Source organism: Passer montanus, unplaced genomic scaffold (genome assembly GCF_014805655.1).
Source record: "Passer montanus isolate IOZ18808 unplaced genomic scaffold, ASM1480565v1 scaffold44, whole genome shotgun sequence".
NCBI lineage: Eukaryota > Metazoa > Chordata > Aves > Passeriformes > Passeridae > Passer > Passer montanus.
In genome coordinates, this window is record NW_024369262.1 from 3,313,979 (window position 1) to 3,326,159 (window position 12,181).

Sequence of the window (12,181 nt, forward strand, 5' to 3'; positions counted from 1 at the left end):
GATGCTTGTTTACCAAAAGCATCAAAAATCATCAAGAGGCTGTTGGATTTGACTCATAAAAATATAGAAGGAAGTTATTTGTTCAGTATTTTAACTTCTGCAGCACTCAGCATTTTCAATTTTCTCTCATTCTCACTGCATCCTCCCCATGCAATGGTATTTGATCCCTGAATTACAGTTTCCAGCAGGAACAGTAAAATAGGTTTAGGAACGACTGTCCCTTTAGATTAGCAAAAAGGACAGTCAGCAGTAGCCAGTGATGTGAGATGGTTTGTGGGCTGTTTCACAGAGAACTGCCACGTGCCAGGTTTCTTTCAATAGGTTTCGATTTGAAAGTGGAAGTCACAGGGAGCTTTACCTGTTGTGATGATACAGCCAGTAACTGGGCCATTGATCTGCTGCCCCTTGCAAACACGCCAGGGACTTTATTTTAGGGAACAGGGAAGCTACAATTAAGGGAAAAAATCTTAAATGTGGCTGCAACTAATAACTTGAAATTTTAATCAGCTAGAAGTAAGGAATCATCAAAGACAAAGTATCAGAAACGTTTTATAGCTGGAATAGTTTAATGGATTCTGTGCCTTCAAACCAGGGCACACTCAGAAGGACAGTTCCTTGCAAGGTCAATACAAACTTCAGATTCGATTTAAAGCTGCAAACCAAAGAAGAAACACAGCTTCACTTTGGGTTCAGTGACCCAGCACTGAGAGAATGGGGTAACAAGGCTGTTTGTCCTCAGGAGCTTAGAGCAGCACCCCCAGCACAGCACACCTACCCTGACAGCAGCCACAAAAACCACTCCAGCATCCTGCTGGTGTAAGTGACAATCAGCCTCTGGAGCCATCAGGAAAAGCTCTCCAAATCAGACCATGAGATATAATTATGATCCATTTCAAAATGCAAGCTCAGCATCACTTTCCAATCCAACTCTTCCCCCTGCGGATGTTACAAGTTCTTCCTGGAGACAACATCCCTTGTGACTCTGCTTTTTCTTTTGGTGCTCTGAATAGGGATCAGCTTACCAGGAGTCCTTTATTCCCGAAATAATTTCCATTAATCACTCACCATACCCCACTTTAAACAGAAGCTGACAGACTGTGGGATGTCTAACACCAACACAGCATCTCCCAACTTAAATAAAAGCTGAAACGAAGGGCACCCTAAGAGGCAAAAAGAACTGGGAGACTTCTAAATAGGAGACAAGAAAACTTCTTCAAAATGTTCCTTCAAAAGAATTGAAATGTTTTTATACAGCTACTTTAAACACAAGTAGGGAAGCAATATTGTAAACCATCCACTCTTCATGGTATCTGCTCACAAAAAAAGTAAATTAAAGGAAAAACATTAAAGTGCTTCATTCCGAAGCATCACCCTGCAGTTTTGCATTTGTGATTTCTCAGCACAGCTGCAAATTAACCAATTCTTTTAGCACCTTCATGCGACTTTCAGGGGGATGTCAATGCTTTACTTCAAAATGCATATAAAGGAGTTTTTAACTCAACACAAAAGCCTTGCAAAGTTTTGCTGACTAAGACTCAGACTGGAAACACATTAAATAAAAGTTTTATTTTACAGGAGTTTGAACTCAGAAGAGTAGAGATTCCAGATGTGTTTATCCCTGCAAAAGTCAGGTGCTAAATTTCAGCAGAATTAGCACTTTAAGCAGTTTGGCAGCCAATTTTCTGTGGTTAACTCAGGTCTTCGTATTTCCTAAAAGCATAGAAACCCCTTTAAAAACCACACATTAAAGTAGAAAGACCATCAGAATACTAAACACTGCTATGTACCACAGAACCAGCAAAGTCTCTAACAAGAACACAGTGTACTTTAGGGAAAAGGCTCTTAAACAGCTTTTAAAAAGGCTCCAGAATAGATATTTGCTTAATTTCAAGCTAGAGAGCCTCTCATAGAACATTTCATTATGTACTTGAAGGAACTAAGGACAAAAGAGTCAGGAAGATTACAGCAGTGTCAAGGTTTTGCTGGGGACTGTGCTGGGAATCTGGGTGATGTCCTGGTGCATCTGCTGACCCCACTCCCCAAAATGCAGCTCCTGGGCTGGCCCAGCACCCCCACCCTGTTCACACACGGACACAGCACCACCCACCTCTGGGGTGGCTATTTGTGTCACTCCTACTTGCTATCAAGGCACATGGATATTCCTATTTTTGCTTTCTTGCAGTTTTCTCAGCATGGCAAACCAAGATGAGGGCCAGAAATGGTGCTGACAAACTGTTTGTTTTTATTTAGACTAACTGTCTTTCAGTCTTTGCGCCACAGAGGAATGCGGCTGTTCCACTTTGCGTTTGTTTTTTGATTTCTCCATCTCTTTTACAAAGCAAATAAAGGGGAAAAAAAAACAACAAACCAAACCTAACAATAACAACAACAAAGCCAGTGACAAGCTCTTCACACACCACCATGCAATGAGCCCTTAAAAAACCCAAACAAACTAAACAAACAAAAAACCCTAATAAAACTCCTCCCACAATTTGGGTTCATTTTAATTCAGTATTGAGTTGCAGAAAGCAAGCAGAGAACCAACATGAGGACAAAGGTAAAACTAATGACAGCTTTTTACACCTTTGTGCAAACGGGATTCCCCCTTACACTGTAACCTGACCAAGATAAATTTATCATTTGCTAATCAAAATGACCCTACTCCAGTCCCACCTGCCACTTGGACTCTCACAAAACAGCAATACAGCCAGACCAGAGCTGCCCGTGCCCGTCTGTCAGCTACAGGTGCCTGAGCCAAGCCACAGGTAACAGCCCTCTCCAAAGCATCCAGCTGGGACTCTGTACCAAAAGAGGCTGCAGGGCAACAAGAGGCTCAGAGAAGCAAATTTATTCTCTTCATGCTGGCAAACAAATCACAAGGAGTGAGAAAATCCAGCACAGTACACACAACAACACCACAGTACAGACAATTCCAAGCTCAGCTCAACAGGGGTCCCAATCCACCCTGGGCACCTCCAGACAGCTCTGGACCTTGGGATGAACTGATTCTGATCCACCTGGGTGCCTAAACTACAGCCACACTGCAGCAGTCAGATGTCACAGAAAATCTGGAAGTTAGCAGTGCAACCCAGACCCTGACCTGTGGCATTCCCAAGGAGATCCCGGGCAGGAGCCAGCCCTGCCTGGTGGGACAGCATGGAGCTCATTAAGCCATTGTGAAAAGTGTGTGAACAAATGAAAGAGTTCGCTAATAAGTGACAAAGATCATTTGTTTGAAAGAAAGGACTAAATCATTTCTGGTTCAGCAGTCTGGATTTAGCCTGCTTGTAACAAAGGTGTTTTGAGGAAAAGCATTCTGCTTAAATGGCTTATTGCAAGTAAATCAGAGAGCCCAAAGAGCTGAACACGATGTTGATGAGGGGCAGATAAGTACTGGATAAACAGGAATATGCACTGAACAAGGACCCTGTCACCTCAATACAATACAGGTGCCCAAATTTATCAAGTTGCCAACACCAAAAAATGCCAATCCACATTGAGATCTTCCAGGTTGGATTCCTGTCACTCCCAGCCTTCAGCAACTCTGGGACTTGTCTTTTAAGTTTACCTTTACAGGCTTTTCTTCTCCCCATCCTCCCTCATCCACAGGCTGATGTCCTTGAAGCAGAAAGCTGCTGTCTGTCACAAAACACTTGGTTAATCCCACACAGCCCAGCAATAGGTGGCTGCAGAACAGCTCTTGCCAATCTGCAGTTCCTTCCCAAACTGCTGGATTCAAGCTCTGGCCAAGCTGCACATGGAAAGCAAAGGGGTGGCTTTGGAATACTTCAGCAAAAGCACAAGTGTTTACTATTAAGGACAGGAGTGAGTTTTGGTCCATGTGTTTGTGAAAATTTCAGTCTTCAAGCAGCTGCTATGAAACACCGTGGCTGGAAACTCAAATTGCAGATTTGCTCTGTACACATTGCATATGTTACACTGGAGAAAAATATTTGCTGAACTAGTTTTAAGCCCATACAGGCTGATAATTTAAATGCTGTTTGTCAGACCAATACAGGGGAGACAGCAGCTCTTCAGAGCCTACTACAGAATGGGATGCAGAATTTTAAACTTTCTCTGACCCCACAAACACTAGTCAGAAGCAACTGTGAAGAAAGTTAGCTTGAAGTTGTTTTAAAAACAATGAAGCAATATTTTAACCAGGGGCTCTGTGATAAAGGTGCAAGGACATAAGAGTCCTGAAAAAAAAATTCCAGCCAGCTATTAACTGGCCCCAAAAGGTCTTTTTCTGCTGATAATCTCACTGGGGTCCTTCTGCTTTGTGGTCTTTAGAAAAATCCCAAGCATTTCCAGAGACAGCAACATCTGCAGATGTTTCAAGACAACACAATCTCAGAGTCAACTCTACCATTTAAATCCTTTTAAAACATTAATTTGGCAGCCCAGCAGCGTGGGCTTCCTAACTAAAACATATTGCTCAAAAAGAGTGGTGGTGTGGGGGGGTTTGTCCTTGAAACACTGGTTTGTGGCTCAGGTTTTGATTTGATGTCTGATAACCATCTCTGTGTCTCTTCCAGCCCTTGCCAGGAAGGATCGGTGAGACAAATACTCACAGCTTCCAGGGGAATAAAAGGAAAAGCCAAACAGGAAAAGTAGTTATGAACAATACAGCCCTGGCTTGGTTAATGATCAACTCTGCACAGACCATACTACTTTTATGCAAATACCACAACCATTTGAACAGTTTTCAGTAATCACTGGGTAGTAAGAGGCCTTAAGCATGGCATTTGTTTCATCAAAAGCAGCAAAGAAATAAAAAAGATGAGAAATCCCCGAGGACTCTGCTCTGTCAACAGGAAGCCCATGCAGTGTGCAGGGTGAGCTCAGCTGCGTGGAGGGGTGGGCAGGAAGGGGAAGGGGTCAGGTTCCCCTGCTGCACATTCCCATCACATCCCTGATGGAGAAGGAGGCTGTCTTCTGCAGCCCCACAAACCCAGAGCACACAATGCACACTTGAATGGAGAAAACAACTGCTGCAGCCTGCCCTGATCCTACCGGGCTCTACAAGACATGAAGGGCTCATCAAGCACTTTCTCTATTTCAAGCACTTCCAACCAGAGCAACCATAAGGCAACTCCAGTCAGAGTTGATAGCAGTAACTGGAATGACTCTGCTGATCTTCCAGGCTTTTTGCAGCAGTTTCCAAGCATCTCCTTGGCTCTTAAATATCATTGACTCTCAGCACAATGGTAAAATACTCACAAAGCTACAGTGCTTTACAATGGCACAGAAGCAATTAAAGATTTCCAATAACACGCTGCTCAGAGGATTGCGGTCTAATTGCTGAACGGTCAAGGGTTTTGGCAGCAATAATATTGTAAGGAGATAAAAAGGTTGTAAGGCTTCCCATACAAGAAATAAATAAATAAGCAGCCCTCCAAAGAATGGCGACAGCAGCCACACACCTATCCAAGTTCCTGACTTGGCACTTGGCGCAATTCAAGATTAGGTGGTCATGAAATTTCCCACCATAAAGGCCATGGCCGTGTGACAGAGGAAAATGAAAGGGGTGGGGGAGGACAAAGGGCCAAGCAGGTTACAGCACAGAGGTGGCAACACAATGAGCCTGAATTACCCACTGCTGTCATTTACTGTACAGATTGTAATTACCTGCACAGCCTCAGAACTTCCTCTTACACTGTGAAGTGTTGTTTCTTCACACTCTGCACACAAGGGCTATCACTTAGAAGAAAACTGATTACAGGAGAGAGCAACAAGCTGCTAAGCAGGTCTGAAAGGACATTTTGTATCTACCTATCACTGAAAATAATTCAGTTTAACTTCTTGGTTTATTTTTTCCCCGCTAAATGCTCCACCACGAACTCACAATGCTGTGAAGAAAGTGTCTACTCCTGCTCCTTCTTTTCCCCCCGCACTCAAAGTTTAACATACATTTAAAAACTGAGTTAACATCTTATAATAGAAAATAGACTGCTATGATGCAAGCACAAGAACTATGGAAAGCAGTGAACCTATCTGTGCCTTTAGGTCCATCTGGTTTTGAGTTTTGGAGGGTGAAGGAGTAAACAGGGCAGGAGTGCTTCAACATGTGCTCAGCTGTGCCCAGGGAGCACTCCCACTGCTGCCTGGCAGAAAGGAAGTCAAGGCAGAGTCAAAGTATTTAAACACAACAAAAAATGCTTCAAAATGCCAGAGGGATGGGGGCACCAAAGGGAGTGGTCAATCCTGAGGTTCTGCACAAAGGCTGAGCATCCTCTGCACCTTCCTGCCCCGCTGAACACAGCCTGGAAAGACTCCACAGGAAGGATGTGGCTCAGTGAAAACAAGAGCTGGGTTTTCTCAAACACCAAGTGAGTGCCCTGATGGCTGGGTTATCCTGCTTTGTCACTGAGATAGAAAGCAAAACTGGGTGGCAGAGGAATCTGGCATTATCAGAGAAACTTGGAAAAGCCACTTCAGGGACACCAGCAATGAATTGAATAACTCAAACTTGGCCAGAGGCAAAGGAAGCGACTGCAGGCAGGAAGAACTGATCCATGGCAATTCCTCCAGGTTTCTTGTTAAAAACTCTTTGATATTTGCAGACTCTCTGAAGCTTTGCTTTTTTTCTTTCTATCTTTCCTATCAGCTGCCTTAGAGTTTTAATAGACCAAAGTAAATTTTGAATCCTACACACAAATAAACTAGTAAATCAGCAGAATTCCCCCTAGGTTCAGTGAGAGTAGCAAGACTTTCTGGAACAAGTTACAGCTATAAATTCTGAGCATTTTGATAAACACAAGTCTCCCGGACATTATTTGAATCCTTGTGAATCTGAAATGAATTAGACCCAGACCAGCTGACTACATTACTGACCAAAAGCGTCAACACAAGAGTAATTTCTGCTGATCTCTGAAAGTCAGAGCTGATCAGCCAAATACATCTACTAAAGAATACACTGAAACAGAAGTTTCTGATAATGTTTGGGTCACCAATGTCCTTCCCAGCCCACAGAGAACACATTTTTAGCACAGCAAACAACTAAATCTGGATTTTTAGGTCTTGCCCATGACGAAATAAGGACAGCCAATATTAATCAGCCTTTGTGAAATTGTAATTAGGAGCACAAACTTTAAATGCTGGCCTCTACCAGGCCAGCCCAGGAGCTACAGCATCATCCTGATTGAGAACACTAGCAAAATATTAATCCAGCACTCAGCCCTGTGAGAACACTTCTGCGTGGCCCAAAAGCTCTGTCATTCTCATGCTTATTAATCTTCCCTCACAGGAGGCAAAGGACAGCGTAAGCTCACTCTGATAACTCTGTTATCTCTCTCCCCAGAAAAGGAAAGGGTGGTCCTTCCAACCAAGTGGCCATTTAAACCACCACGAGCACTGCAGGGATCCGTGTGACATGTGACAGAGGGAGCAGAGACGAGGAGCAGCATTTCCCCTTTCTTTTGATCCCTTTCTGTACAGTCTCCAACCCTGGGTTAAGTGTTTGAGCAGTGGATAAAACAAACACCTTAAAAGCACTTAAATTGTTACCTGGCTACCTACTCTAGCTCGGTAAATCATCTGGAGCTCTAAGGAAATGTTTCAGCCCACAGAATGTTAGGTTTTCACCACAGCTCCAGAATTACTGCAACTTCCCAAAGCCCAGGGCATATCCAGTTTGCATCACTGCTTTGGAAGAACAGTTTAGGTACATCTCTGTTAAACCTACATTATCAGCAACCGCAGGGAAAGCCCTGATGTTTACAGGCAACACTGTGAACGGAAAAAATTACTAATTACAAACATTTTGGGTTGAGTATGAAAGGCTCACAGAGACTTAGCTGAACTGATTACCAACTGCAGCAGCGATTGCTAGCGCTCACAAAAGAAGGCACAGAGTCCGGGGACTCATTTCCATATGAAGCATAAGCAGAGATATCTACTAAGGACTTCCAGCTGCACTTCTAGCAGGAGCTTCTTGCAACAAGAACACAGTTCCAGGTGGGACGCAGCACTTTATCTGTAAGCCTTTCATGATGCTTTCAAGAGATAAAACAATCTGTTGGCTTCTTTAAAGAAGTATCAAGCATGGCTAGACCACAGCGACTATCTCTCTGAACGCCTTATCTACCACCCCATAGCTGCCACTTCCCTCCTTAATCCTTCCAGCCAAACCCCACGACTCAGGCAGTGGCTGTTAATTGTTTATAAATTAAATGATTATTCCTATCTGCATATCAAAGGCGGGGGGTGCAGCTGGAGAGACTGATTCTCCATGCGGTTTAGTTTGGGACACGGAGACACTCTGCACTTTAGAGCTGCCCAAGACTGACAGCGCTGAACAACTGCAGCAGCGCCAGTCTCTGCCGTGTGACCCGCAGGTGCTGGGTGCCATGCCCCAGACCTGCGACACCCCAGCCCAGCAGTGCCCCTCTGCCGCCTCAGAGATCAGATAGAGGGGCTGATCTCTGCCTGGAGCCCAAAACACGGCCAGAGGAAGCGGGCCGGGGATCTGCAGCCCGCTGTCAGCGCCCGGCCCGCCGGGTCCCGCACGGCTCCGGCGGAGCAGCTGCCCGGGCAGCTCCGAGAGAAGCGCTCGGACGGGACTCGGAGTACTCGCAGTGAGCAAAAAGAACAATCAGGGAAGCGAGCGGCGAGCGAGCAGCAGCCGCCGGGCGCTGCCGGCGCTTATCAGCACTTCCACGCTGCGGTGCCGGCCAGGGGAAAGTTTGCCCGGAGGCAATCGGCGGCGGAGCGAACTACGGGGAACAGGGCGGGCGAGGAGAGAGGGATGGGGGGACAGCGGAGTGAGCGCAGCGCACGCCCGGGCAGGGGGAGCCGCCGGGGCGGGCGGAGCGGCAGCGCGAAGGGGAGTCTCGGCGGCGTGTACCGGTACTCACAGCTGGGCGATGGCGCCCTGGGAGATGACGGCGTTGTCGGAGAAGTAGGGGATCATCGCTCCCCGCCGCGGCGGCCGCCCTGCCCCGCGGCATCGGCACCGCCGCTCTGCCCCGCGCCCGCCGCGCCGCCCCGCCGCGCAGGCGCGGCACGAGGGCGGGGCCAGGAGAGCCCCGCCCCTGCCCCGCCCACACCGCACGTGGCGGCGCGGGGCTGCGGGGAAGGGAGGGGACACGCGGCACCGGGACACGCGGGATGGGGACACGCGGGACCGGGACAAACGGAACAGAGACAGACGGGATAGGGACACGCGGGACCGGGACACGCGGGATGGGGACAGGCGGCACCGGGACAAACGGAACAGAGACAGACGGGATAGGGACAGACGGGACAGGGACACGCGGGACCGGACACACGGAACAGAGACAGACGGGATAGGGACACGCGGGACCGGGACACGCGGGACCGGACACACGGAACAGAGACAGACGGGATAGGGACACGCGGGACCGGGACACGCGGGACCGGACACACGGAACAGAGACAGGCGGGACAGGGACAGACGGGACCGGGACACGCGGGACCGGGACAGACGGGATGGGGACAAACGGGACCGGACACACGGATCAGGGACACACGGGACCGGGAGAGACGGGACAGGGACAGACAGGACCGGACACACGGAAGAGAGACAGGCGGGACCGGGATGGATCAGGGACAGACGGGACCGGGACAGGCGGACGGTCCGCCCCGCTCACGGGCCGGGGTTCAGCTGCCGGCTCCCCCGGCGAGCGGCAGCGAGGGCCAGGGCACAGCACCGCGCGGGTGCGCCCAGCTTTTCCTTTCCCTTCCCTTTTCACTTCCCTTTTCCCTTCCTCTCCTTTTTCCTCCCTCAGATCTAGCCAGCGAGGCTGCACGCCCTGCAGCCGGGTTTGATGCAGCACATCAAAAGATGTTTTGCAAAATGCAGGCAGCGACAACTCGGGCGCTTAGGAAACGACCTTAATTTCTCTCCTGCAGGAGACGGGGGGAAGAGTTCTTGGCAGTAACTTTCATATGCAGAGACGCGACAACTTGCTTTCTGCCAAAGCAGAGGAGAAGCAGCTGCCTTTCAGTGCTGTTTAATCTTTAGCTCCATCGCCCCTCGAGAAAAGGAAAAAGGAAGTTATTTAAAACAAAAGTCTTGTCGTTTGGCTGCTGGGAATTCAGAGGGAAACTTAATACGGTTTTCCACTGGGGAGAGCCGGGGGCAGCTCGATCCCACCCTGCACTGCCCATCCCAGAGCGGCATTTCCAGCCCTTACACCCAGCAACCAAGGAGCCCTGCATTGGAAGCAAGCTCAGTTTTGTGTTTCCCACAGGAATGCATGACAGCCCAGCACGGAGGAACATGATATAGTCTTAAGTCATCTGCTCTAGGTGGCACATGCCCAGCAAGGAGGCACGAGTGGGTTGGCAGGGGAAGATATGAGCTTAAACACAACTACTTGTTAATGACATCTACTCAAGAGCAAAAAATACCAAAGCATCAACTGCAGAGCTGCCCCTGTGATCTGGCAGCAGAGCTGGAAGCCAAAAAACTTCATCAGCTTTATTTCCAATTATTAACTAAAAGTTTCAGAGAACCAGAGAGAGGTTGAAAAAAAACCAACACAGTGTGATGGCAGCTGGCTCAGGTCTTGATAGGAGACTTGACATGAACAAGAAGAGACTTGTCTGAAAGGTGTTGACCATCTCCACTTCAGGGATGAGCAGAGAAAAGGGCAAAGCAGTGGAATTTGTGATTCTGCAAGTTTTGCTAGGGTATTGTTTGGTTGCAACAGTTTAAGCAATGTCTTCCTATATAGCCAAGAGCACAGCTCTGGTAATGGTGCCTCACAGCTGTAAAGAAAATGCAGTGCCAGCTTGCTGCAATGCCAAAAAAAAGTAATTTTGTTAGGCAGAAATGAAGTTAGTTGCACGAAGCAATGGAAAAATCAGGACTGAGAAATGGAGGGTAACTCAATCCTTCCAGAGGTCAAGAGACTGGCAAGAACCTCATATTCAGTAGTAACACATACCACACATTCACAGACTGAAAAACAAGCCCAGAACTTCTGTTCTATTCTAATTAATAACTTAAGGGCTTTATTCAAGCATTGTAGAAGACTAAATGTACTTAGATACTGTCCAGACACGTCAGATTTCTTACACATAACCACCATTACAAGGCAAGCCCCTAAAACCTGCTGAAAACAAGTGCAGTGATTAACTACAAGCAGCTACTCATAACATATGGATAATAGATTTGTAAATGAGTTAGATCTGGATTAATACAATCATGCACTGCATCTCCATATGCCAGGGAACCAAGTGATGACAGAAATAACCCATTTGTTTTCTTTTCAAACCTTTCGAGAACAGAAATAGGAAATCCTCAAGTAAGTTCACATCTTGAAATCTGCACTAATAAAAGCTATTTGAACTTGGGTTTGTTGCCATAAAGATTGAAACCCCAGCCTGAAAGTGGCACAGCTTTCAGGTACATGTTAGTGAGATTAGCATTTCAGTTCCCACTGTCCATCTGTGGATACTCAGAGAATCATTAAGGTTGGAAAAGACCTCCAAGATCAAATCAAATCTCTGACCCATCACCATGTTGTCAACTTGACAGCAGCAATAAATGCTGTGTTATTTTCATACTTTGTTTTTAACATCAGACTTAAGGAGCCACTCTATTTATTTGTCAAAGTTGCTCTTATGTTTAGACATGAGTAAAAGTTTAGACCCAGTAAACTGATCTCTCAGCGTGCAGGAGCAAGGAGCAGGCAGAAAGAAAGGGATGCACGAGATGGAGTTCAGGCAGCAAGTCACAAGACAGCCAAGAAACTGCTCCTGGCTGGAAGCAGGTGCACTCTGCTGGGACAAATACACGAAGAATTTAAAGTGCACAAAATTGCAGTGATGACAGGTAGCAGCCTAAATCACCCCGTGCTGCAACAGAGCGTGTGAGCAGAGCCATTAATCACTGCATGACAAGATGTAAATACGCCTGTCTGGGGTCTCAAGGGCTGCCCAGCCCACTGCACCAAATGACACTTTGCTGCAGGGCAAAGGGCACTGCTTGTCTGAGTTCTGCTCAGCATTTCCCACTCCCCAGGAGGCCCCGGGACCAGCAGGGCAGGCAGCAAACCCCGCAAGGCACCACGACACCACAAGCAGCAGGATCCCATTTAACCTTTGAACACCACACAAACGAATAAACTGGGGTTATATACAGACACACTGTAAAAACACCCATCCCCAAAGCTTTGCTACACTAAGGCAGCAGCTAGAACCAGTTATG

The 12,181-nt window shown here is 47.2% G+C and overlaps 1 protein-coding gene across 2 annotated transcripts in view; it reads right to left on the bottom strand.

Moving 5' to 3' along the window:
* The window catches only part of SSH2 (slingshot protein phosphatase 2), a 90,646-nt gene that overhangs the window by 41,874 nt on the left and 36,591 nt on the right, over window positions 1-12,181 (bottom strand). The window contains exon 1 of one of the 2 annotated variants that reach the window (XM_039720917.1): window positions 8,859-9,063. The exons of the other annotated variant lie outside the window; for it this stretch is intronic. Coding sequence (XP_039576851.1) covers window positions 8,859-8,914 — 56 coding nt within the window. The 5' untranslated portion in view covers window positions 8,915-9,063. Of the gene's footprint in view, window positions 1-8,858; window positions 9,064-12,181 lie in introns of those variants that run through there. 2 annotated transcript variants of the gene reach the window in all.